Genomic DNA, 27,604 nt, shown 5'->3' on the forward strand with positions numbered 1-27,604 from the left:
ACTAAACATGACTATGAAATGTATCTAAAGAACGGAAGGTCAACATCTCATAATTTCAAAACGAAACAAAAACATTTGTCCAATTTGATGACATTTCAAACTTTCAATACTTGGTGAGAATAGTAAATTATATGTCTGAGTATCAAAGGATTTGTTTATCGTCTGTTTGATTTGTTTCATCTCTCATCAACAGTAATAATACCGCTGTAAAAAATGACGGAATATTTATTTAGAAAGAGTTATTTTCACGTTTTTTTTTCAATTAAGATAAAAACAATAAGGTACGCCTATAATATGGTTCCGCCTTTACGCCAATGAAACCTGATTTACACTACAGAGAAGAATTATTCTTTATTTCAATAAATGCTGCAATAGAAAAAAAAATTGAAAATGACAAATATACAAAAGTATAATTAAAAGTCAAAACATAGTTCCGCCAATCTAATGTATATTAGGATAATATAGACATTGTAAAGAGTATGTCTATATAGAAGCCAAACAGATCCTATGATATAGGTGCACAGAGAAAATTTAATCCCACTATTCTTTGTTTTGTTTTTGTTTTGTTTTGTTTTGTTTTGGTTTTTTGTTTTGTTTTTTGTTTTGTTCGAATCTATCGTTTAACTCATTGTAAATGAGTTATCAGTTATTTTTTTCTGCATAAATATTGGATACCTCATGATATATCACCATGTACGCAATAACCCTGCAAATCAAGTAAATTATGCACCGAACAAAGGGCTATTTTCCATTCGTCTTTTCTATGCAATTCATATCATTCGCAGTTTATTACTAACATACATTCATGTTTTTGTTGGGAAAACACGATTTTGTGATCTCTAATGGATGTAAAATATTTTGAACCCAGAATTTGCATCATGCGATTCGCGAAATCCATGACATGAACTACAAATATAATATATGATATCAGCCTTTAACTTTTTATGTAAGATTTAATCTGAACCTCGGGTCAAATTTGTATTGATAATGATATGCAGATGTAAGGTAATTAAACAAGTACACGTTGCCATTCAATATTATTACAATATCTTTAATTAAAGATTTACAGCAGGCGTTTAAACAAAAGTCGGGATTTAATCTATTTGAAAAATATAAGGCCACATTTAGTTCCTGAATTGATGACATCTGGCAGGGTAACAGAAATATCAGTTTAAGTGGTCACGGACAAAATGCTTGGCCTCTTTGAGATTAATACGGAATACATACATTAATCAACAAGAGCAGACCAAACCTTCTGTAAAACCGAAATTAAACTCTGAATTAGAGGAATATGCCCGCCATTCTTCCTAAATCAACCCCCTTTTCAGTCGTACTGTTTGCGATTGGGTGTTGTTCTCAAACTAATTGTTTCCAAGGCAATTCTTTCATGGATTCTTCGGCAATGGTATTCAAGTAGAAAATCATAATATTTTATTTTGCCGTATCCTAGTCATGATACCTTAATAAGAAAACCCTTATTTCATTGACAATGATCGGAGATCTGCCTAAGGAATAAGGAATATATCTATAAACAGCTTACAGTTCAATTTAATTAGATAAGTACATAAAAATACATTTTTACAAACATAAGTCTGAATGACTATCAACAATAATCGAATAATTCAATCAAACTTCTTAAGTTACGAGTCGTGTCCAACTTGCGCACCACCTTGCACAATATGAGAACGTGTTTCTGGGGTAGGTTGATAGATGATTGATTGTTGGGGTTTAACGCCCGAGCAGCAGTATTTCAGCTATATTCAGGCGATGAACGTGAAATGGATGATAAAATTAACATGAATGATGATGAAATGAAAAAAGGATGGGGCACAAGGATAATAGGGTCGATAAATTTTAATTGACACTAGAAAAAGGGGGATGGGTAGGGTCGGGCAATTTAGCCTCCTGTGGCGGAGCGCAAAGGTTCCTACTCCTATCGAATACCACAGCGGGGTTCTTTAACGTACGAGGAACGTGGCATCTTTCCCAACACGATGCACCACTATGGTTTGGGGTCAGGTTTTCCGTATTAGAGCCTGACAACCCCAGCTTGTAACACGCCAGGGGTACCCCATTCCACCACCTGGGGCACATATCCCAGCTGCTCTGTGAGCAGAGCGCCTCGCCCCGCCTAGGTTTCTGAGCACTATTAAGTCGCCTTTTACGACAAACTTAGCGCTGCTGAGCAGGCCTATTCGTTTGACAACCGACCTGCACGGGGTTTCTAGGGTAGGATAGATCTGCCTAAGGAATAAGGAATATATCTATAAACAGCTTGCAGTTCAATTTAACTACATAAAAACATCAAAATACACTAGAAACATAGGTCTGAATGACTATAAACAATAATCAAATAATTCAATCAAACTTCTTAAGATTTAACATCGAGGCGTTTTGCGCATTTGTGTGAAGTCGGGGCAGGAAGTGGATTCGCACTATAACACGTTTGATTCCGGGGTTGATACAAGCAGCACCTGCAATTCCATATCATTCTGACCCTGTGCAGAGGGTGGCTGAAGATTTTTTTTCAACCTATATTAATAACTTATCCGTCATTCATTTAACTCCTAATGGCGTCTGTTCTGACATTTTGCATGTATTTTAATAATTCCAATAATTTATTTGGTCATTTCTCCCATAAAACACAGGTAAGATTGTTGAATGTGGACGTCGATGTATGAATATTACTCCATGGGATTGAGTTTGTGTTTATAACCGTAATAGTTGTCTTATAGGTAAGTTACCGTCTAACAGAGTGAACTCTTAAACTCATTAAATCCCGGGTCAATTAATTTTCTTTTAATAATGCACGGATATGCACTGATATTGGATCAAATATACTGGGTAATCAGCTAGGGCATTGCGTTTCTTCTTGAGGCGTACAAAAATGTTTTGTATCCTATTACTTAACTTTCCCGCTACGGCTGACTGACTGTAGTGTTTGTATGTGCTGGTCGTAACCAACTTGCGCACCATCTTGCACATGCTGAGAATGTGTTTCTTGGGTAGGATGAATCTGGGCTGTTGAAGTGACTGTCTCCTGGAAGTCGTCGGTCTGAATGGCTTGCTCTCGTCCAAGCTGTTGATGCCGAACGAACGTGCCTCTGCCTCGGAAGAGTCAAGGTCTTAGATGTTTCAAATGCAAATAAGAATCAATTGCAACGGAAGATCTTAATCCAAAAACAAATATACAAGAAATATATCTAAAACCAAAATTTAACAAATACAAAAAAAAAGCTAAATCCAGCACCTATCATGCGTAGTGAGCCGTCCGTCTATTGGCTCCATCTTTTTTTGTTTTTCTTGAAGGGCTAAACTACAAGCTTGACAAGATGGTAGCCTCCTGTTTCTTTTCCCGGGATTTATGACTGGATGTTAACTATGGTGCAGTAAATAGTGCGTTGATAAATGTTTTTAGTTTTGCTAATCTCAAATAATAGCTCTAAGGAAACTTAGGAAGGAAGTAGTGTTGATCAAAGAATAATCAGGAGAATCACTATTTTCGCGGAAATTAAAAGACAAAGAATAGACAGAGACAGTTAAAATAAACACATACAACAAAGAACATGAAATAACCAGAACAACATCTACACAAAAAAAAAAAAAAAAAAAAAAAAAAAACACACAGAATCAAATGAGCAACCCGGGCTTCACTAAAAGCTAACAAAATGACGCGTCTGGGGTAGACGAAAAAGGAAAGGAACACTATAACACGGTGAACAAATTGGTTCTCAAAGTGCAGAATGATACAACATAACCACCCACGATGTAATGATGACGACCATAACATTTCTGTAGTAATTACTTACATCTTGTAGCCCTGTTCCAGAAGCTACCATCTATTTGTAAGAAATCCAGCACGGTACTAAAGTTCCACAAAATAACTTGGTTTGCTGAAACAGAACCACCCAATCACAATGCCTGATACATTGAATCATGATCACATAAACAGTGCTAGCCAAAAAATCAATTGTCCAAAGTTTTTTGTTTTTTTGTTAAATTTTGTTTTGTAAACAGGGTTTACTGCAAATTGCTTTGTTTTTCCCCCACAAAACTGTATGATTTGCCGTATGACTGGTAACACACACAATGTTTTGTTTTCCATTGACTCCGGATATAGTATTTATTAGATATGAACATGCAGTAGACACATTATACACAGTATACACATTTTCCTAGCCAAACTCTTATTTCAAACATTGAAGTACAAAAATTTAAATCAATATTGCATATTTGGTTCCTTTTCTCAAAAGGCAATAAATATAGTCTTTAAATTGTTTAGCTAAATTAAAATTAACCAATTAGGCCTGTGATTCATGAAAATAGCACTTACCTTACAAATTTATATTTCAGTATCCATTTATTAACTTGAGTTTAGAATTTGTATGCCAGGTTTTACCTTGTCTACTTTGTTTTTACTGATTTATAAATATAAATTTATTAGCCATGTTTCAAATGATAAAAAATAAATTTTAAAAAGTCATGTATAAGAAGAACGCATAGTAAAAAAGACTTATTCAGATATATTACTTATTTTGACTATAGAAATCATAACTATTTATAACCACCTTTCCCCCTTTTATCATTGTCAGATGCTTAGATTACCCCCCCTCTTTTCCCTCAAAAAACCAACAACAACAAAAAACAAAAATAAAAACAATAAGACAGTGTTCTAAACTGTTACATGATAGTTAAACGGGAAATTGGAACTACAAGAGAGTGAGTGTTCAAATGCTCGGTCAATTACTTACTATCTACATGTGAAGGAGACAAAATACCATGAAACACATAATACTTACCCGCTATACATTTGTACTATTATACGGTGCTCTAGTTCTAATTGTCTTTATTTTTTATTCAAAAGAGAATGATAAAAATGATTCGATTACAACACCAAAAAAATTACTTCTGTATTAAATCAATATAAACGGTCGGCATTCCAATGGGAACAAATTGTGTTCCTCTACTTGCTGTCCTATTCCTTCACTCTTTTGAGGCTGACTTTATAGCTGATCTGACCAGAAAGAAAGAATATCGTTTGGCAAGATCCTTTAATCTCAGTTTCCGCTATATAGATGACGTATTATCTTTAAACAATCCTAATTTCGGGGATTTGATACATCGCCTCTACTCAAAAGAACTTGAGATAAAGGATACTACAGAAACTGTGAAGGCAGCCTCATATCTTGACATACACTCAGAAATCGATGGTAAAGGAGAATTATTGACCAAACTTTACGACAAACGTGATGACTTTTCATTCAAAATTGTCAACTTTCCTTTCATCTGTGGCAACATCCCTTCGGCTCCTGTGTATGGAGTGTTCATATCACAACTCATACGTTATGCCAGAGCTTGCCGAAACTACGCAGACTTTTTGTATCGCGCTAGAACTTTAATGGATAGGCTTCTGGAACAGGGTTATGTTGCTACAAGTTTGAAGTCATCACTACAGAAGTTTTATGGTCGTCATTATGAACTCGTGGATCGTTATGGTGTATCCATCTGCACCATGAAAACTGATTTATTCCACGGGTCATAGTTTTCCTTTCCTCCTTTGTCTACCCCGGACTTGACTTTTAAGGAGCAACTCGGCGGGTGTTTTTAGAAAAGCAGAGGACGCTTAACCTACAGGTTCACCTGGTCCATTCTCCTAGTTTTTAGTGGAGTCCGAGTTGCTCATTTACTTTTGTATGGTTTTAGTTACTTTATGTTCTTTGTTGTGTATGTCTGTTTTCCATGTCTGGTCTTTGTGCCTGGAATACATTCTTTTGATTACCGCTATAACCTTGGTTCCCTTGATTACTCTTACAAATATTTATCAAAGTGCGGAGAGAAAAAAAACCAGAAAAAAACTACTATATAATTAAAACCCACATGACACATGCAATATAAAACTGAAAAATACATGTCTGAATTCATTTTTTAATGTTTTAATTTGATTTGTGATTAGCTTCCTGGTTACCTGTTCCTATTTGAGCAATACAATTTATTATGTAATTTGCTTCGGCACTGTGTCTGTCACGTGGAAAGTCCGCATTCCGCATTTCAAATAAGACAATGACGAATCAAATCTTAATATTTTGATTTTACTTCATTGGAAATTAAATAATATGTTTTTTTATTTTTTATCACATTTGTAGAAAAAAAAACTGGTTTGCGGCGGTTTATAAAACGTGTAAACTGTCGCAAACATTAAATAATTTCGTATAACCTGTTCAAAAATTAGAAATATTCCTTAAATAATACACTTCAAAAATGTCAAAATTTGCATTTTAGGGGTTAGTCTGATAGTTATGTAACAAAAATTTTGAATGAAGTATAAAGTCAATGCAACATATCAATGAATAAAATAACCAATAATGCTACTGTCGCCGTTGTAGCCCACGCTTTCGACAGGGAAGAAGCTGCACTATAGCCACCATCTGAAATTTTAAAAGAAACATAACGCTGAATACCAAACATGCTTTTTTTATATTTTGTGAAATGAAAACACAGCGACCTTTAAACGTACACAATATCAAAGTTTTCCATACTATAAACATGCTACCTTATTGAATATGTTCACACAGACTGCAATAAAATTAAGGGGTTGTTTTTTGTTTTTTTTTAAAGAATAGGTAAGTTCACAAAAATCTCATTGGTTTTCGTGAAACGAACGTTCGCATGGTATATTTTAAAGTCTTAAACATTTCCGAACATTTTAGTTGAAATATTAGATAATAAGACGAAAGATAAAAACAATTTTACCAACCCTCAGCTTGACAAACTGGTCTCAATCCATCCCATCGTCCAGTCATCTGACAAATACGAACAGAGTCTCCCGATACAAATTCCATTTGTTGTAAACACGTATATTCAGCGACCGAGCCAGGAGAGGTACCATTGCTTTTCACTTCCGTCGTCGTATCGTCAACTTCCGGCTCACCACAGTCGATTCTTACTACAAGTAGATGAGTTAAACGAGGTTTTAATGAATCAGTTTTTGATGAAAAAAGCGTTATTAGTTTTATTGTTTTTTTAATAGATATATTTTGAAATTAATTAACATGAATTATCTTAACATTTCGTTCTTTATATGTTTATTTCTGAACTTTCCTTTCAACCTACTGTTGTCAGTTTTAATACAATACCTATTAAATTACAATAATTTATGAACGATGTATAATGCACAGTAAAAGTCTTACTAAATGATTAACAACTTTAACATAAACATATATTTTTTTTACCGTTGTAATGCACCAGGATTGTCTCTCCTTTAATGACATTATCAAATATATGTTTTAGCATTATTAAATGAAATGCACGAAGATTGTCTGTCTGATACCACATTCTGTTCTTGAAAATGTGGATATATTTAACAAGCGAAATAACATGTTTGATCAAATAATACAGTTAAAAGATTTGTTTTTAAAAACCTTGGCAAATCTGACTCCTGCATTCCCTCAAATGGGTAGTTTCACCAATACATTGCGCACCGTTGTTAGTAGGAGTTGGATTTGAACACGATCTCCTTCCTGTTTGCATACCACCTCCACATGTCACTGAACACACATCCCATATCCAATCAGTCCAGCCTCCATCAACTGTTAAAAAAAGGCTTGAAATTGTTTTAATAGTATGCAAGGACCTAGGACAAGCGATTTATAGGTAAATGTACTATAATATGCTCAGAACCCTTTCAAACGTATATATTTTAAATCACGTTTTTATAAACAAAGACAACATTCATGATTTTTTATCATTGAATTATATATCTACGAACACAAACATACATTATTTAACAGGTAGATATCAATATACAAATCGATACAGCAATATGTACAACAAAAACGAATTAATTCAATAGAAAAACGTATTTACAAGATGTCAGGTATGTCATTTATAATAAAAAAAATAGTATACACCTCTTAAAAACAGATAAAAAGACTAGCAACAACATACGACACACTAGCTTCTATACCAGCGCATTGAAATACTCCAATAAGACTAATTCAGGAAGGCTGCATTTCATTTAAAATTACAATTTACCTATTTTGAGAGAACAATTAGCCGCATCAGGATCTGTACATGTTGATTCAGATGCAGCCCAGTGTTGACCGTCTTGACAGGAGTATTTGACAGCCTGGCCATTTGAACACTCATAGTATGATGAACAATCATTGTCATTAGGAACAAAGTCGCCATTGCCTTTTGAAGCGCAAATATCATCAACTACTATAGTATATAGAAAGTAAAAAAATGTATTTTGGGATTAATTTAGCTTGTTGAGGTGCCTTATCTTCTAGCTTTTGCGAGTAACTTTTTTTGCCACACTTTTTAGTGTTATGCATGGTTTTGCAACAAAGTACATGACAAAATTTGAAGAGCAGTAATAATAATATGGCATTATAACAACACTTGAAAATGCGACTTGTAGAAATTGTATTTTGATGAATACGTAAATTATTATTTATTTTTTCGAATCGTACATAACTGTGTGGATATCATAACAAAAATCAACGCATTGTTTGTGAAAAATACAATTGTAAAATATCAAAACTATTGAAATATTCACAGGGAACATATTTTCAAGACAAGAACAGATTAATGTTGGTTTTCAAAATAACTTCTGATTGTATATACATTGTAGTGTCTTTAGCGAAGACAAAGTTGGCAAAGGTTTAATAAAATGTGAATCTACATACGAGGGCACTCCTCTTTCAATGTGCATATTTTTGTTTGACTGTCAGATCCTTCGCAATTTTTACCACTTCCTGCTTTCTCTGGTTTAGTACAAGTCCTTTTTGCGACACGAGTTCCATTACCGCATGTTACTGAGCATTCGGATATTTCTTCCCAGTCAGACCAATTTCCGTCCACTTGACAATAGAACAATAATTACTAATTGATCAGATAATGTTCACTAGCAGAGATATTGTGGAAGATAATAGTTTCATGGCAATATTCTGTCTTACTTGATTCTAAGTACTGTTGTGTTTTCTACATTTTGAACTGTAATAAAGGATTGCTATGGATTTTGTAGTAGAGTATCACTTATGATCACTAAGACGCAAACTGTTTAGTAAATTGGTACAATCAACCCACTACCTTTTTCCGCTTAAACAAAATAAAACTTACATGACTCGCATTGAACGCCGTAGAAGTCACCTTGGCAATCACACTGAAATGACGCTATCTGATCATCACATGTGCCGTTATTCAGTCAAGGAGAGGATTCACATTCATTTACCTCTGAAATTCGGAATAACAAAAATCAGATTTCGGTCATAATGTAAATGAAATTGGTATAATTTATTATCGTCGAAAATAACGAAAGTATGTGTTTTGTGCAACTTTGTTTTTTGTGATATTCTTCTCCCTGGATTACGTTCTTTTGATTTCCCTATAACCTTGATTCCCTTGATTACTTTTTCTAATGTCATATGACTGTGTGAACATGTTATGCTTTAAATTTGGTCTTGAATTGATGAACTTAGTATGTTTGTGGCTTTTGTTAATGACATTATGTGTAATTGATGCCAAAATAAAACTATCAACTTTTTGATTTGTATCTTGCTCCATTACAGTTAGACCCTGAGTTATGATTCACAAGCAATGATTCAAACTGCGTTTCACAACATATTCTATTATATGTTTTTTGTTATGTTTTGTTTTGTTTTATTCCGTTTTGTCATGTTTGTGTTTGTGTTTTTATTTTTTGTCTTAAGTCTATGACTTTAGAGTTTTGTCTACCATTGTACTGGACCGAAACAGCTCAACTTCTCGTTTAGTGAGAAATATGCGGTATTGGCCAATTTGGAATTGGAGTTGGGGAACGTAACATGGGGAAATGAGCATTTGGAATCAGAATAAACCTGAAACACATTATTTATAATAAAAAAGACTTTGTGTTATGTTGATGAAAATAGACTGAAATATACAATCATTATTCTAGAAGCGATGTGCAATGGTAAATACCAATGGGAAATTTGACCATGACTTGTGGTAAATAAAGAAAAGGGAGAATATTTCATCAACGTTACCAATAAAGCTGTAATCATTGATTTTTTTCTGGTACATATTAATCTAATACGTATTTTAAGCGGTAAAACGGATACAAATGATTACCTTGTAAGATACTTTGTTTTTCATTATTATTTCTTTGTTTCTATTTTCTTGTTTTATCATCATGTTATTGAATACATATTTTATTACCTTGACATTCCGGTGCAACATTTGACCAAGTCCCATCAAGAGTACATGTACGAGTCCCGTCTTCAACATTCGGTAACTTGTACCCCAGCTTACAAGAGTACCAAACAACTGTGCCAGGTTGAACATCCTCGGCAGTAGAAACTAAGGTGAATTCATTCAAACTCTGGGCAGAACATTTTATAACTAAAGAAAATGAATTTTTAAAAATAACACTCACTTTATAATATATGATTATATTTATGCTTGTTATTTCTATCAACAAAATTTGGTCTTGTTTAATCATTATTTATTATTTTAACTGTTTATTTTTGTTATCAGTATGAATTTTTTTTAAATGAGAACTATTGACTTATACAAATTAGCAATTAGTAATGATACAAATGTAATATCGAATATGATTTATGTAAACTTGAATGTTGTCAAAAGTAACAATAATTGATATGTAAACACTATATTTGAATTTGAATGACCATTTAGCAAAGATTCGGACTAATCAGTTTCAGTGCTTCACTAAATCATAAATTATGCATAGATATCTAACCTGAGCATATTTCAGTGTTGCAAGTAGCGTTTTCGTTGGATTGTCCGGGGCAATCTTTCCCACCATGTTGTGGTTCCGGTTTATTACAGACCCTGGTTCTTCTCACTGAGCCCCCACCGCAAGTCACAGGACATTGACTAAACTCAGACCAATCACTCCAACCTCCATCAACTGCAAAATATAAATGACAAATATTGTAGCCGTATATGGCGGAACACAAACATTATCAATATATTCTATTAAAACTTATGCAATTAATAGTGCATTTGTAAGTCTGTACAAAAATTCGATAAAAACTCAGTGTGTTTCCTCATGAAGTGTGTGCATTGTATTTTCCTTGTAATAGAATTACATGGGAAATGAACTAAATCTTTATTATCTTATAAATTCTTATATTTATTTCGTTACTATCAAATATCAGATTTTCTATTGTTTATCACTACATGTTCATCTCAGTGTAAACTAATGTATATGGTTAAATATATATTTTTGTCTTGTAATGTATAATGTATCATCTTTAAAAGAGAAGGCGTTATAAGTTGCCTAACTTGTGCATTGTCCATTTGTCGATGTTTTGACAATAAAAGATGTTTAAACATAGTAATTATAATCATCTAAAAGAACAATTAAAAACAAGTGTTCTGTACATGTATCTAGATTGGACTAATTTCTCTAATTCATGGCTTGCTGTACAATTAATTAAGTGCTGATTGACTCGTACTATCATTACAAGGACAAGTAAAAAACATAATCAGAAATTTTGCTTTAAACTTCACTTTAAGAAGTTCGCACAAAAGAAAATGTTTGTTTTGAAAGTAGAAATTATGAACGACTTTTGACTGTTCTTTTCTATCATGCTAATTTTTTGGGTCTCAAGAATTCTGGATCATAGCAACGTCTCATAGTATTTAGTGTACTTACACTAATCACTTAGATCATTCAACATTCAAAGTCGTATTTTGGCGAATTTATAATTTACCTGGACATAAACCTGCATTGCAACCCTTAGTTTCTATGCCATCTCCTGTACAATTATTACCACCATGGTTAGGCTCTGGATTATCACATACCCTGGTTCTAGCCATTGTACCATCCCCGCAACTCACAGCGCATTGGTTGTATCCCGACCAATCACTCCAACCACCGTCAACTTGAATAAATAATACGCTTATATAAGCCTTCATATACCTTTAGTTGAATATTCATAAAATCATTTGTTATTTTGACAAGACTTCAAAAATCGATTTTGTAAGTATTCTGCTATTTACCTGGACACGAATATGTATTACAGCTTTCAATTTCTTTTTCAGCTCCTGTACAATTATTTCCACCGTGTTGTGGTAATGGGTTATCACATACCCTGCTTCTAGCCATTTTACCACCACCACAAGTTACAGAACATTGGCTGAACTCTGACCAATCACTCCTGCCACCGTCTACTGCAATAAATAAAGAAACAACAGTTAAAAGCATGTATACAAGTGTTTGGATAAGGTATCTAGTCATATTTCATGATTCCAATTCTAAGTTTCAATCCAAATATACTGATTAATGATTGATTTGAAATATTATTCCATTGACCAGCAACTTTTTATCATTGATTTGTTCTAAAGTTAACTTAAAATGTTCTAAGCATTATATGAAATAAGAATCTTCCTATAAAATGAAAGTTTACCCAAAAAAGCACTGATGTCGACCTATTCTGATTATTAAGGTAAGTATATTTGAGTTCGATAATGACCTAAGAATATGTATTTTTTTGTTTCTACATTCGTTTTTTAAACATTTCATCACACACACTTACCTGGGCATGATTGTAAGTTACACATCTCAGTTTCAACTGCATCTCCCATACATTCTTGACCACCATGTTGAGGTTCAGGTTTATTACAAGCTCTAGATCTGGTCATTTCCCCTTCGCCACAAGTCACAGAACATTTACTGTACACAGTCCAATCCCTCCATCAACTTAATGAAACATGTTGATAGTGGTTGTTAGTTCATGGGAAAATTAAGCTAGCATAATAGCCTTAATTAGAAAAATATAGACGAAGAGAAACATATCCCCAAAACAAAAGAAAAAGTAAGGAATAAACAAAATACAGTAAATACTTAAAACAAAAAGTGAATAAACAATCGGATTTTTATGAAGTGTAAGAGCACGAGTCGACTTTTATATCGCGCTAGAACTCTAACAAATAGGCTTCTGGAACAGGGTTATATTGCTACAAGATTGAAGTCATCACTACAGAAGTTTTATGGTCGTCATCATGAACTCGTGGATCGTTATGGTGTATCCATCTGCACCATGAAAACTGATTTATTCCACGGGTCATAGTTTTCCTTTCCTCGTTTGTCTACCCCGGATTTGACTTTTTATGAGCAACTCGGCGGGTGTTTCTAGAATAGTAGAGGACGCTTACCCTACCAGTGCACCTGGTCCATGCTCCCAGTTTTTAGTGGAGTCCGAGTTGCTCATTTGCTTTTCTTACTTTGTATGTATGATTTTAGTTACTTTATGTTCTTTGTTGTGTGTGTCTGTTTTCCATGTCTGGTCTTTGTCCCCGGATTACATTCTTTTGATTACCACTATAACCTTGGTTCCCTTGATTACTCTTCCAATATATTCAACAAAAATATTATACCAAAAAGCTTACTTGAGCAAGGTGTTATATTACATCTCTCTGTTTGAACTGCATCATCCACGCAATCTTGACCACCATGTTGAGGTTCAGGATTATTACAAACCCTGGATCTTGTCATTTTCCCTTCGCCACATGTCACAGAGCATTTACTATAAGCATTCCAATCACTCCATCCTCCATCAACTGAATATAAAATGTTAGAATGTGTTTGTTAAATTAGGAGATTGCAAAAACCAACAACATTCGAAATCTAAATATCAACGGACTAACCGAAAATCTTAAATTTACAAGAATGCTAAACAAAATTATTAACTTTTCTGAACGAGCAGCACTGACAGGTAAGTATATTGGGGTTTTATTATGAACTACAAATATGTATCTACATTCGTCTTTTTAAAACATTTCATCACACATACTTACCTGAGCAAGATTGTAAGTTACACTTCTCAGTTTCAAATGAATCTCCGATACAATCTTGACCACCATGTTGAGGTTCAGGTTTATTACAAACTCTAGATCTGGTCATTTCCCCTTCGCCACAAGTCACAGAACATTTATTGTACACAGTCCAATCACTCCATCCTCCATCAACTTAATGAAACATGTTGATAGTGGTTGTTAGTTCATGGGAAAATTAAGCTAGCATAATAGCCTTAATTAGAAAAATATAGACGAAGAGAAACATATCCCCAAACAAAAGAAAAAGTAAAGAATAAACAAAGTACAGTAAATACTTAAAAACAAGAAGTGAATAAACAATCGGCTTTTTATGAAGTTGAAGAGCACTAGTCGACTTTTCCAATATATTCAACAAAAAGATTATACCAAAAAGCTTACTTGAGCAAGGTGTTATATTACATCTGTCTGTTTGAACTGCATCACCCACGCAATCTTGACCACCATGTTGAGGTTCAGGATTATTACAAACCCTGGATCTTGTCATTTTCCCTTCGCCACATGTCACAGAGCATTTACTATAAGCATTCCAATCACTCCATCCTCCATCAACTGAATATAAAATGTTGGAATGTGTTTGTTAAATTAGGAGATTGCAAAAACCAACAACATTCGAAATCTAAATATCAACGGACTAACGGAAAACCTTAAATTTACAAGAATGGAAAACAAAATTATTAACTTTTCTGAACGAGCAGCACTGACAGGTAAGTATATTGGGGTTTTATTATGAACTACAAATATGTATGTACATTTGTCTTTTTAAAACATTTCATCACACATACTTACCTGAGCAAGATTGTAAGTTACACTTCTCAGTTTCAAATGAATCTCCGATACAATCTTGACCACCATGTTGAGGTTCAGGTTTATTACAAACTCTAGATCTGGTCATTTCCCCTTCGCCACAAGTCACAGAACATTTATTGTACACAGTCCAATCACTCCATCCTCCATCAACTTAATGAAACGTGTTGATAGTGGTTGTTAGTTCATGGGAAAATTAAGCTAGCATAATAGCCTTAATTAGAAAAATATAGACGAAGAGAAACATATCCCCAAAACAAAAGAAAACGTAAAGAATAAACAAAATACAGTAAATACTTAAAAACAAGAAGTGAATAAACAATCGGATTTTTATGAAGTGTAAGAGCACTAGTCGACTTTTCCAATATATTCAACAAAAAGATTATACCAAAAAGCTTACTTGAGCAAGGTGTTATATTACATCTGTCTGTTTGAACTGCATCACCCACGCAATCTTGACCACCATGTTGAGGTTCAGGATTATTACAAACCCTGGATCTTGTCATTTTCCCTTCGCCACATGTCACAGAGCATTTACTATAAGCATTCCAATCACTCCATCCTCCATCAACTGAATATAAAATGTTGGAATGTGTTTGTTAAATTAGGAGATTGCAAAAACCAACAACATTCGAAATCTAAATATCAACGATCTAACAGAAAATCTTAAACTTACAAGAATGCAAAACAAAATTATTAACTTTTCTGAACGAGCAGCACTGACAGATAAATATATTGGGGTTTTATTATGATGTACAAATATGTATCTACATTCGTCTTTTTAAAACATTTCATCACACATACTTACCTGAGCAAGATTGTAAGTTACACTTCTCAGTTTCAAATGAATCTCCGATACAATCTTGACCACCATGTTGAGGTTCAGGTTTATTACAAACTCTAGATCTGGTCATTTCCCCTTCGCCACAAGTCACAGAACATTTACTGTACACAGTCCAATCACTCCATCCTCCATCAACTTAATGAAACATGTTGATAGTGGTTGTTAGTTCATGGGAAAATTAAGCTAGCATAATAGCTTTAATTAGAAAAATATAGACGAAGAGAAACATTTCCCCAAAACAAAAGAAAAAGTAAAGAATAAACAAAATACAGTAAATACTTAAAAACAAGAAGTGAATAAACAATCGGCTTTTTATGAAGTTGAAGAGCACTAGTCGACTTTTCCAATATACTCAACAAAAAGATTATACCAAAAAGCTTACTTGAGCAAGGTGTTATATTACATCTGTCTGTTTGAACTGCATCACCCACGCAATCTTGACCACCATGTTGAGGTTCAGGATTATTACAAACCCTGGATCTTGTCATTTCCCCTTCGCCACATGTCACAGAGCATTTACTATAAGCATTCCAATCACTCCATCCTCCATCAACTGAATATAAAATGTTGGAATGTGTTTGTTAAATTAGGAGATTGCAAAAACCAACAACATTCGAAATCTAAATATCAACGATCTAACAGAAAATCTTAAACTTACAAGAATGCAAAACAAAATTATTAACTTTTCTGAACGAGCAGCACTGACAGGTAAGTATATTGGGGTTTTATTATGATCTACAAATATGTATGTACATTCGTCTTTTTAAAACATTTCATCACACATACTTACCTGAGCAAGATTGTAAGTTACACTTCTCAGTTTCAACTGAATCTCCGATACAATCTTGACCACCATGTTGAGGTTCAGGTTTATTACAAACTCTAGATCTGGTCATTTCCCCTTCGCCACAAGTCACAGAACATTTATTGTACAGAGTCCAATCACTCCATCCTCCATCAACTTAATGAAACGTGTTGATAGAAGTTGTTAGTTCATGGAAATTAAGCTAACATAATAGTCGTAATTAGAAATGCATAGACAAGGATAAATATGTCCCCAAAACAAACGATAATTCCGAGAATACTAGTATACAAGTTACAATGAGTACCTAACAGTAAGAAGTAAATAAACAAGTTGAGGAGCACAATTCAATTTTCCGATACAATCAGCAACAAGATAATGCCAAAAATCTCATTTGAGCAATGTTATATTAACTCTCTCTGTTTCAACTACAGTTCCGGCACAATCTTGGCCTCCATGTTGAGGTTCAGAATTGTTACAGACCCTGGTTCTGTTCCTTTTTCCTTCGCCGCAGGTCACAGAGTATTTGTCATACACAGCTCAACCACCCCAACCTCCATTTACTAAATACAACGTGATTTTAATTGTTTGTTAATTCAATAACACGATATTGTAAAGCAGAAATTCAATAAATTACGTCACTCATTAAAAGTACAATGGAAAAAATGTAAGGAATAAAGAAACAAAATACACACACAAAAAAAACATAAGTACAAGTAAAAAAATCATCATTGAAAGTGAAAGGTTTCTGCGATATGAACTTCACAATATTGTATTTAGCTACATTAATGTAATTCGTTTTTTTTTCTCTTAAAGGTTCTTCTTTTTTCTGTCACTGTTAAATTATATGCAATATTAATTTGTCTTTTTTTTTCAGTACTAGTCAAGCATAGATGATGTATTTGAATTATTCAACTTATTTTAAGGAGACAGAGTTTCGTAAGCTTTATTTACGTGTTTCCGAATCCTAGGTCTATACACAATTGTCTGTTAATACATACTTGTCTTTTTTTTTCAATAAAAACGTTTAAAATAAAAATCAATTAGAATTGAATCAGCCATTATTCTACGTGTCCAAAACCTTTGGAGAAAAAATCCTGAAACAGACTTAAAAAATAGCACGATTTTCATAAAGCAGGGAAATAAATAAAGTTAAACCAACCAAACAATTCCATGACCAATTTTCTGCAGAAACTCATATTCATGAATAATTTTAATTAAGTGCATTTGATGTTGCAAAGAGGATTCCACAAAATAAAATTTTTAAATTTCCAGCTGAAGTCATACGAATTTCATATATCACTCGGCTGTAGAACGGTACGAAACTTCAATCTAGGTCAGAGATATATGCATGTATTAGTATGCTGTTCCGTGCCTGGAACTTAATTTCAACCAGGATTTTTTTTCACGCCATCTTTTTGCTTTCATATTTCGTTGTTTTTCCCAAAAAGATGGTACACCTATATATACAACGTCTCAGAATGTGACGACTCTATTCGCTACACTGCTCCATCGGATCCTACGAGGAGGAATGACCCGGCCAGCGAAAGATATATTTTATATAGCCTAGCTGGCTGAGTGGCCTAAGGCGCTGGACTTAGTGCAGGCGCTGTTGCCATAGATGTCACAGCGGTACGAGTTCGAGTCCCGCGAAGGGAACGACCAAAAATTTGCGTCGCAAATTTGACAGTCCTAACATCGTTGGGAATTTTTCAGACCCTGCCATAAGTTTACGTTATCTTCCCTGTACCAATTTGATCCGATGGAGCAGTGTAGTTCTTGGTAGAGATTCCTCATACTTTGTCAGAATTAATTCAAAATCATCTTCTAAATAGACATAAGAAGATTTTTACAAAATGCTGGATTGTTTAATTGACAACATTTTTGTCCAGTGTGGTGGATGCGTTTTTCAACAAACGGTCGGCATTTCAATGGGAACAAATAGTGCTCCTCTACTTGCTGACCTTTTTCTTTACTCTTATGAGGCTGACTTTATAGCTTATCTATTCCGAAAGAAAGAATATCATTTAGCTTGATGCTTTAATCTCAGTTTCCTTTGTATAGATGACGTATTATCTTTAAAAAATCTTAATTTTGGGGATTTGGTACTTCGCATCTACCCCAAAGTACTTGAGATAAAGGATGCTACAGACACTGTGAATTCAGCCTCATATTTTGACATACACTTAGAAATCGATGGGTAAGGAAAACTATTGACCAAACTTTACGACAAACGTGATAACTTTTCATTCAAAATAGTCAACTTTCCTTTCATCTGTGGCAACATTCCTTCAGCACCTGCGTATGGAGTGCTCATATCACAACTCATACGTTATGCCAGAGCTTGCCGAAACTACGCAGACATTTTGTATCGTGCTAGAATTCTAACAAATAGGCTTCTGGAAGAGGGTTATGTTGCTACAAGACTGAAGTCATCACTACAGAAATTTTATAGTCGTCATCATGAACTCGTGGATCGTTGCGGTGTATCCATCTGCACAATGAAAACAGATTTGTTCAACGTGTCATAATTGTCCTTTCCTCTTTCTACTACCCCGGACTTAACTTTTTATGAGCAACTCGGCGGGTGTTTCTGGAAAAGCCGAGGACGCTTTCCCTACCGGTGCACCTGGTCCATGCTCCCAGTTTTTAGTGGAGTCCGAGTTGCTCATTTGCTTTTGTTACTTTGTATGTATGGTTTTAGTTACTTTTGTTCTTTGTTATGTATGTCTGTTTTCCATGTCTGGTCTTTTTCCCTGAATTTCATTCTTTTTGATTACTTTCCAAACTTTCCATTGACATTTAAGATTTTAACAAACACTTAAAATGTGCAATTCTCAGCAAACTGGGCTTTCCAAAAACCGTCGTTCAAGTACCAATTATATCTGCAAATTGTCGGCTTAGCGGCATTCAACATATGACAATGCTACTCGTGTCAAAATATCATAATTGCAAGGTGTGTGTCATGCAAAGTTACTTACTGAATCTGATTTGATCATCAAGCGAAATAAAAAAGATTTGGGCGAGAAGTAAAGTTATGTTCTGGTTAAATTATGTACATTGAAATGAATAGAAAAATACAGCAGTAACATGAAAAAAAATGAAAAACTATAGACTAGGAAGTAAACTTTTTTTAATTTTACATATAACATTTTTGTGACTAACTTGCTCATCAAATTGGACGATGACGGTCAAAACTTTTTAGGTAAATTATACGTATTACACGGAACATTCTTGTTTGTAATCAGGCAATCATATACAAACATTGTATTGTCAATTAACTAAGAGTGTTTGAAATGATAAAAAAAAAATGATATACCTTTTAAAAGACTTTTTGGTCATTCAAATTTGTACTTTAAAATAACGCGCATTAATTGTAAAAAGCCATTTTCAAATGAAGAAAATTGACGGGAAAATATTCTTAAAATATGTAATGGGAATTTAAGTTTTCTTAGACCGTATTTTAAGAAGAAAAAAAATCGGTGATCCCCCATTTTCTTTCTAAAATATTAAATTTGTTCAGGTAAGTGTTCTTCATGCAAATTTTGAAGAAATTTTACAATTCGATGACTTATGTTTCTATATTAAAATTTTGAAGTTTGTTCATTGAAGGATTAAAAAATCAAGAAAATAAGGAAAATCTATGTACTAATTAAAAATACTAGGTATGATTTATCTGTAGTATAAAATCTAACTATTACTCATCAAATGTCTCCAGTTATTTGTTATAAAAAGAATTATTTGTGCATGCAAAAATAAAATAATGAAATAAACAATAAGTGTTAACTTCATATTTATATTCATGATCGATGCATTATGTTGAAGAGGATGAAGGAAAGTAATAGTGGTCAAGACTTGCTACAAGTTTAAGAATAAATGAAAAAGTTTATTGTTTGTATGTATGTATCTGATAGCATAACTACTAATTATTGCGGGATAGCAGTTAGTAGTGGCGTTATGAGAGAAGTTCATAACATAGATTTTCTGTGTCATATGTAATAAAGAGGAAGCAAGTCTTTTCAGTCAGATTCTAGCTCGAACTTACCAATACAAGCTACACTTAGATGATTAATGTGATCGTAATTAGTGTTCGTATTTGTACAGCCATCTGAACATCGGTATGATCTGCATTTATAATCCTTCATGAACTCCCGCTGAAAGAAATTGTTATATTAAATAATGATTATATAGATAAGTATAATAAACTAAAATAGAAAAGTTTCTTTAAAAGTTTGAGTAAAAAATCAATCGATAATACTAGATTATTTATGGTTTTTTTCTTGATCTTAAATGAAAATGACGTCTAACTTCTTATCCGCTTCAACCAGACGTAGATAAACCTTATTTTCTCGATAACTTAGTAAAGCTGTGGAAATTTATATTCAAAACGTCTTTTTTAAAATGTATATGTTTAATAATACCCACACACGAATCATTTTTTTTCTCTATTTTTTTCATTTTTTTTCTTATTTCAACAAGATTCCGCATGCATCACTTAACAACACTTATTACAAATAAACATCAAATCAGCATGGCTATTCCTAATGTATTCTTTAAATAACACTATAACAATAAAGTTGAAAACGATAGCACTTTCCGTATATTCGTTATACCCTTCATTTCGTGCATTACAGAGTAATCAAGGGAACCAAGGTTATAGCGGTAATCAAAAGAATGTAATCCAGGGACAACGACCAGACATGGAAAACAGACACACACAACAAAGAACATAAAGTAACTAAAATCATACATACAAAGTAACAAAAGTAAATGAGCAACTCGGACTCCACTAAAAACTGGGAGCATGGACCAGGCGCACTGGTAGGGTAAGCGTCCTCTGCTTTTTCTAGAAACACCCGCCGAGTTTCTCATAAAAAGTCAAATCCGGGGTAGACAAACGAGGAAAGGAAAACTATGACCCGTTGAATGAATCAGTTTTCATGGTGCTGATGGATACACCATAACGATCCACGAGTTTATGATGACGATCATAAAACTTCTGTAGTGATGACTTCAATCTTGTAGCAACATAATCCTGTTCCAGAAGCTTATTTGTTAGAAATCTAGCGCGATACAAAAAGTCTGCGTAGTATGAGTTGTGATATAAACACTCCACAAAGATAGGATACCGTTGCTTATCAGGTTATTAAATGTCGATCCGTGACCTAGTGATCCAATTTGTAATCTGTACGCTGTATATTGTACAGCCGACATCATTTGTTGAATCTTTGACCCAACAAAGTACTTTTGGGGTAAAATCAACACTTTCAAATGCATGTAAGACAGAAAGGTAGGTCAACTTAATTATACACGCTGGTTTAATTGATGAGAAATCTCCTATACCGAAAAAATATTATGTTTACGATCAGTATTCTAAATGGTGTCGATGGGTAGGTAGGGGTTTACTTTTATTTATTTTTTTAAAATGGAATAAATCATAGTGATACCAAACTTAGAATACAATAAACCAAATATGCAAAAACGAATAGACTTTTTCGGAATAGACGGAAACATAACATATTTTTACCTTTTTGGGATTCGGCGCTTGAAATATTTTTTTTTTTTTGTTTTGACGATGGTGGTCAAAACAAAAAAAATATTTAATTCAAGTGCCGAATCCCAAAAGGTATTATCCACGACCAAGAGCACACTCACGGCATGTGTGTTTACCATCGAATCTAAATATAAACAAACACTATTTCTCTGTTTTTCCATCCAGGATAAAAAAAAATCTATGGCTTTATTTTCTTCTTTGTTTCCTGAAAGACAATCGGCAGACTTTATAATTATTCTTTTTCCTCAAAATAACAAATAAAAACTTTTGGGTATGGAGTCTGAAGTCGGTAGGGTGACCGGAAACATCACATATCTTTATAGCCTAATAGGATGGTCTATTTATTACTCTAGCAGTACTAGTAGCAAGCTATTTTTTTTTTGCAAAACATATGGCATTGAGGAATCTGTTGGCTTAATGTATGAGTTGTGATATGAACACTCCATACGCAGGTGCTGAAGGGATGTTGCCACAGATGACAGGAAAGTTGACAATTTTGAATGAGAAGTCATCACGTTTGTCGTAAATTTTGGTCAATAGTTTTCCTTTGCCATCGATTTCTAAGTGTAGGTTAAGATACATGGCTGACTTTACAATGGAAAAAGAGTTTCGAATGTACTAAATGTACATACATGTAATGTTGGTTCTGAAACCAAAAACATACTGGCAGTGACTCTGGATATATTTTGTACAGATGCCAAACAAGTACTTTAATATAGGAAACATTTTTCAGGCTATTTAGAATTGATAAAATTGTTTGATACAATTATGATTTAGTTGAAATATTGATTTTGAAGAAGTGTTTACTGTGAGCCAGTATCAATTGATTTAACCTTTACGTCCTTCACATACCGGTATTGTAATTTTGATTCATAAGAATTTTGAATGTTTTCGATCAGTACATGACTGTAAGTAGGAAAGCTAACAGTTTTGCAGTTTTATTCTCTTTTGATATAGAGAACTGTTTAAGTAAGACTAATGTAACAAGAAAGACATTATATATGTATGTAAATGTTTAGCAAGTCACACACACTGACTACTAATTTGGTCCTAGGGAAAAGTTATTGACAGGCTTTTTAAGGAATTGAAATGGAGCATGCCAAACCCCGAATCTGTCTATATATAAAATAGTGTCACCGCCAAAAAAATTGCGGTCGTATATTGGTATGGTGCTGACATTAGCGTCATCGTCGGCGGCGTCCTTGTCGTCGTCATCCACATTCACTTGGTTTCTTGCGATGACTTTAGTTGTGATTGATCAATTGTTATGACATTTTGATATCTACTAAAGGAATGCTCCTATCTAATATCTACTAAAGGAATGCTCCTATCTAATTTTGAGTTTATGTCTCCTGTCGTTTTCAAATTATGGCCATTCATGTAATTAACAGATACCACACTGTTGGTTTTTGTTAATCTACAAAAAACTGAGAGTCCAGAATTTTACCAAGCTAAAGTACATAAAATGAAATGGTAAATCATTAACATGACATATCAAGTTCAACGCATTCATGCAAGTACACCTTCAAGAAAGAAACATTGTTATATGTATATGACTTGCCTTATGGTTATGGCAAGCCATTGTGGAATTTGTTCCCCATTTATTGATGTTTGTAGATATAGTAACATATGTTAATAGATATTTATCAACATATGCATAATTCAATTATTGATATCAATAAATGGAGGAGTTTTATAGACAATGCAAACACATCCAAGACAAAACGTACGCATGTTCAAATTTGCCCATCGGGTGATACCAGTCTGTGTCCACACTTGTATATCTGATACAAAATTGATTCTTCCGAGAATTTCCGCAATCTGAATTTATTTTATTCATGTGAAAATTACAAATATGTGTCGACAAAAATAATTCAGATATTTGTTTCACTGCTTGAAATGGATAATGCGTAATCTATCTCCATTACAAAAATATCTAATTAATGAAAAAGGATTTTATCAGGTCAAATTTATTCTCAAAAACTGTTATCGAGTGCACATGTGTTATTCATAGAAACAAAGAAAATCATTTACTAACACCACTTGCTGTCGTTGAAAAATTTTCCTCTACTTCCTCCCAACGACAACCACCCTCGTTAGAACTACACTCTTCTTCGATCGTTGTCCATAAATCTCTTTTCCTTCGCTCCAAAAATTTTGTAGCAGTCTTTTTGTCAAGCATTATATCTTTTGTCATTATGAATTCTGTAACAAGTATTTCCTTATATGTCTTATCGTTTGTCTTTATCATATACTTGTATTTAGATGACCGAATTCGATGAAAAAATTGAAATGACCGTGTTTGTCATACAAGAAATAATCTCAATAAGCATTGAACGTTTCGTATAAAACTAATATACTGTTTTTTTAATTTATTAGCACGAATATATCTAATCTTAATATATAGAGTTATTGAGTATTATCTGTGGTAAGTTATCTTCCATATGTAACATTTTGTTGTCAGAAATAAGATTTGTATAAAATGATTAGTTTTTGAATAGGCTATTTACACGACACCAATTTCATGTAATTGTTTTGTTTACTCCGTTTTTTTGTGTGTGTGTGTGTGTGTGTGTGTGTGTGTTTTGTTTTCTTTATTATTATTTTTTTTTAAAATAAATGCTACAAAAGGCAAATTGGCAAATTAATATTAACTTACGTCTGGCTAATGTCTCTCCAAAAACTGTGAGCAGGCATATCAGGCAAACGAATTGCCCCATGTTTCCCGGGTTCATCTCTGAAAACGTCTTCTGATCTTGTCGAATTATAACAGAACAAATACTAGTAAGAAAAAACTCTTCCTAGCCACATATACCGAAAGTGTACTAAATCATGACTCAAATGGTCAGAGAACTTACGGTCCCCCATTTGTAATTACTTCATTTTTTCACCCACCCAGTTCGAATGACGATAAGCATTTGTGCAATCATAACCTTATGAGTCAAACTTTATAATTTGTTCGGCGTTGTTAAGCGTTAACCAATTAGACCCTTTCTGAGCAATTATTTAATCTACAGAAAGATTTTGGTTTTGATAATAAGGACAAAGAGAAGTCAAAGTAATGGTATAAAAAGTTCACCGTGTCCTCTTTTCCAAAAGAAAATATTAGATAAAATTATTTACATTTGGTGAAATGCCAAGTAATGTACCTAACAAGTACAGAAAATAAAAAAAAAACTACCGAAGACATAAATCTGGAAGGAACATGTAATTAGTACATGAACTGGCAAAATCAAGGTTAAAGCGTGAAATAAAAACTGTCCTTTATGTTCCTTGCGTCGATTTCACAAAAAGATGAAAGTGTAAAGTTGATCGAAAGTAATGACGTCACAACCTAAAATAGCATTGTGACATCATAATTTACGATGAATTTAACACTTGCGACTTTTTTGTGAATTCGACGTCATTTCAAGATGAACTTACCAGTGAGAAAGTAATAAGTTTTCGGTACTGAAATATTATAGAACAATTCATGGGCTACGTATTTCGGTGAAACAAAAATGTTTATTTCATGGAAAATGTGGATTGTTCATTAAAATGCAAGATTTTCTACTGAAATCCATGAATATAAAACTCAACGAAATACGGAAACAACAAACTACAAAAAATTAGTATCCTATAATTAAGGTATTTCTAACTGTGGTGAGTTTTAAGAGAATAACTTCGAAAAAAATTGTACAATAGAACCAAATGTAAAAATGGAACGACACACAATATAAAGTAACTAAAAAACGAAATACATACTGAGCACTAAATGAAATGAACTTTGGAATTTCTTATTATGCATTTTGTCTTAAAGATACTGTAGATATTCTAATGCAAGCAGCAACTTAATCATTACACAATGTTTCTGGTTATGTTTCGCCCACGTGATGTTTGACACTTTGATATTGCTTTACCATCAATAGGACTTGATTGTCAAGAACTATTTAGTTCTGTAACAAGAATTTCCTTCTATGAAGAGATGGGACAAAACACAGAAAATAAAAGCACTAAAAACTTAAAAAAAACTTAAAGCATCAAGCAAAAAAGTAAGAAAATAGACAAAAAAGCCGTACAAAATAAAACAATAAGAAATGATTAGAGTAAAATTACTCTTTCAGGTTAAAACATATGCATAAAAATGGGATTATTTTTTAATTGGTTATATCGAACTAATGGGTTTTAATGTACCGAATTGAATATAACGGTGCTACTCAGGTGTACTTGATTTAAAAATATAATATCCTACTATTCTAAGGAGGTCATTTTCAGTCGTAGATGAAAAGTCGTAAAGTTTTCAGAATTAATAATTTCTAAAAATCAATGTAGTTTGTACATTAAGCACTTTTTTTTTTTTTTTATAAAAAGCAAATAGTTTTTTTTTAAGTAAACAAACGCTTGCACTGGCAAAGTGCAATTAGACGAATAACCCAGTTAAAAAAAGGAGGAAAATACAATAACTTTTCAAAAATTAATAAAACTTCTCCTTGACATAAGCAATTAGAATTAAAGTAATTACGAATGGTTATAATTACAAGATAAGACTTGAACTAAACATTGACATAGATATGAAAGACATATATAACACTTTTAACTATATAGGTAATCACGTTATACTCTGACAATTACTAACTTATTAAAGTACAGAATTACTTATGCAATATTGTTTTATTTTTATGAATATATAAGTTTATTTTTTAAACGTGTGTGAAAGGAAAGTTGAGACAGAGTGTTATTTGAAATGAGGAAAACAAAAAAGTGCCCTTTTTAATGAGTTGATACTAAAATTAAACTATAAGGAACGACTATTATATTTTTCTGTCTATTTGAAATAACCTCAATGCCCGTGGTACACACTTGAAAATAGTGTGCATCACTGGATGTCTTTTTTTCTGAAATGTTAAATTAACCTTGATATATGGATAATGGATAATATTTTACATCTCATAACATGAATCTTCAATTTATCGAGAAAATATGTTGAGTTAGATTCTGAAACGATAAAAGGGGCGGATCCAGGATTTGAGTTGGGGGGGGGGGCATTAATTGAAACAAATGCCATGCAAAGCAAGGCAAAAATAATATGGGGTGAAACTTGTGGTGAATTTTTTTTCTTACCGATTTAAAGGGGGGGGTACACGCGGCACGCTAGTCCTTGGATCCGCAACTGATAAATTTTAAAACTAGTTGCCGTATGATTTCGTCGTCTAATGATTTTTCATAATCCTGACTTTGATCTTTGCAACAGATAGTAGTATACTTCAAATTAAAATATTTGACATATTGGGGCTGTGGTAAGTACTTGCATCATTTAAAATAATTTATTTCAAACCATTAAGCTACTTACCGAAGTGAAAATAGTATGAATTCCATAGAAAAATGTTTACTGATCTTCCTTTCCCCAACGAGACCGTCAACCAGACTGTCGTGTGTTGGAGGGTTACCTTCCTTTGAAAAACTTGCTAAAATGGCTTGCATTGCGTAAATGTGAAAAAGGAGTTTTGCTAGTCACTCCTTCTTAAATAGGTCGCGCAAATTTTACATAATATGAAATCTTTGAACATGACCGAATATTCACAACGCAAACGAGAATAGCAGAAATAATAATAAGTAATGGCGTTATATCAAATCTTATATATGTAAACTAATACCAAAGCGAACGAATTATTTGCAATTTAATAACAGTTGAAACAAAATTGCATAATAGGATAATTAATTGCAATGAGTGAATAACCAATTGGCACGAGTGATCATATTTTGGTTATTCACGATAACC

General features: G+C 33.3%; 2 protein-coding genes across 5 annotated transcripts; both read right to left on the bottom strand.

Moving 5' to 3' along the window:
- Window positions 1-5,913: 5,913 nt before the first annotated feature.
- LOC148614833 (coadhesin-like) lies at window positions 5,914-12,648 on the bottom strand. Its single transcript, XM_088590475.1, has 9 exons — window positions 12,543-12,648; window positions 12,028-12,177; window positions 10,739-10,909; window positions 10,198-10,380; window positions 8,688-8,879; window positions 8,032-8,217; window positions 7,419-7,586; window positions 6,755-6,943; window positions 5,914-6,425 (listed from the first exon to the last, which is right to left on the bottom strand). The coding sequence occupies exons 1-9, from the start codon at window positions 12,646-12,648 to the stop codon at window positions 6,328-6,330; spliced, it is 1,443 nt and encodes a 480-aa protein (XP_088446601.1). The 3' UTR covers window positions 5,914-6,327.
- On the bottom strand, window positions 12,044-27,396 carry LOC148614834 (coadhesin-like). 4 transcript variants are annotated; one of them, XM_088589253.1, is made up of 14 exons: window positions 27,176-27,396; window positions 24,506-24,601; window positions 23,885-24,051; window positions 20,338-20,446; window positions 16,281-16,451; window positions 15,873-16,043; window positions 15,455-15,625; window positions 15,047-15,217; window positions 14,629-14,799; window positions 14,221-14,391; window positions 13,804-13,974; window positions 13,396-13,566; window positions 12,543-12,706; window positions 12,044-12,177 (listed from the first exon to the last, which is right to left on the bottom strand). In XM_088589253.1, exons 2-13 carry the CDS (start codon window positions 24,579-24,581, stop codon window positions 12,666-12,668), a joined length of 1,761 nt encoding a protein of 586 aa, XP_088445379.1. In that variant the 5' UTR covers window positions 24,582-24,601; window positions 27,176-27,396; the 3' UTR covers window positions 12,044-12,177; window positions 12,543-12,665. The 4 variants fall into 4 exon arrangements, with proteins under 4 accessions (XP_088445379.1, XP_088445378.1, XP_088445381.1 ...); XM_088589252.1 differs by lacking the exon at window positions 27,176-27,396 and having other exon boundaries at window positions 24,506-25,443; XM_088589254.1 differs by lacking the exons at window positions 12,044-12,177; window positions 12,543-12,706; window positions 27,176-27,396 and adding an exon at window positions 12,735-12,754 and having other exon boundaries at window positions 24,506-25,443.
- Window positions 27,397-27,604: the final 208 nt, after the last annotated feature.

The sequence above is a fragment of the Perna viridis genome, chromosome 6 (genome assembly GCF_037379345.1).
Source record: "Perna viridis isolate PV_CMFRI_1.1 ecotype Kerala chromosome 6, ASM3737934v1, whole genome shotgun sequence".
NCBI classification, from domain to species: Eukaryota; Metazoa; Mollusca; class Bivalvia; order Mytilida; family Mytilidae; genus Perna; species Perna viridis.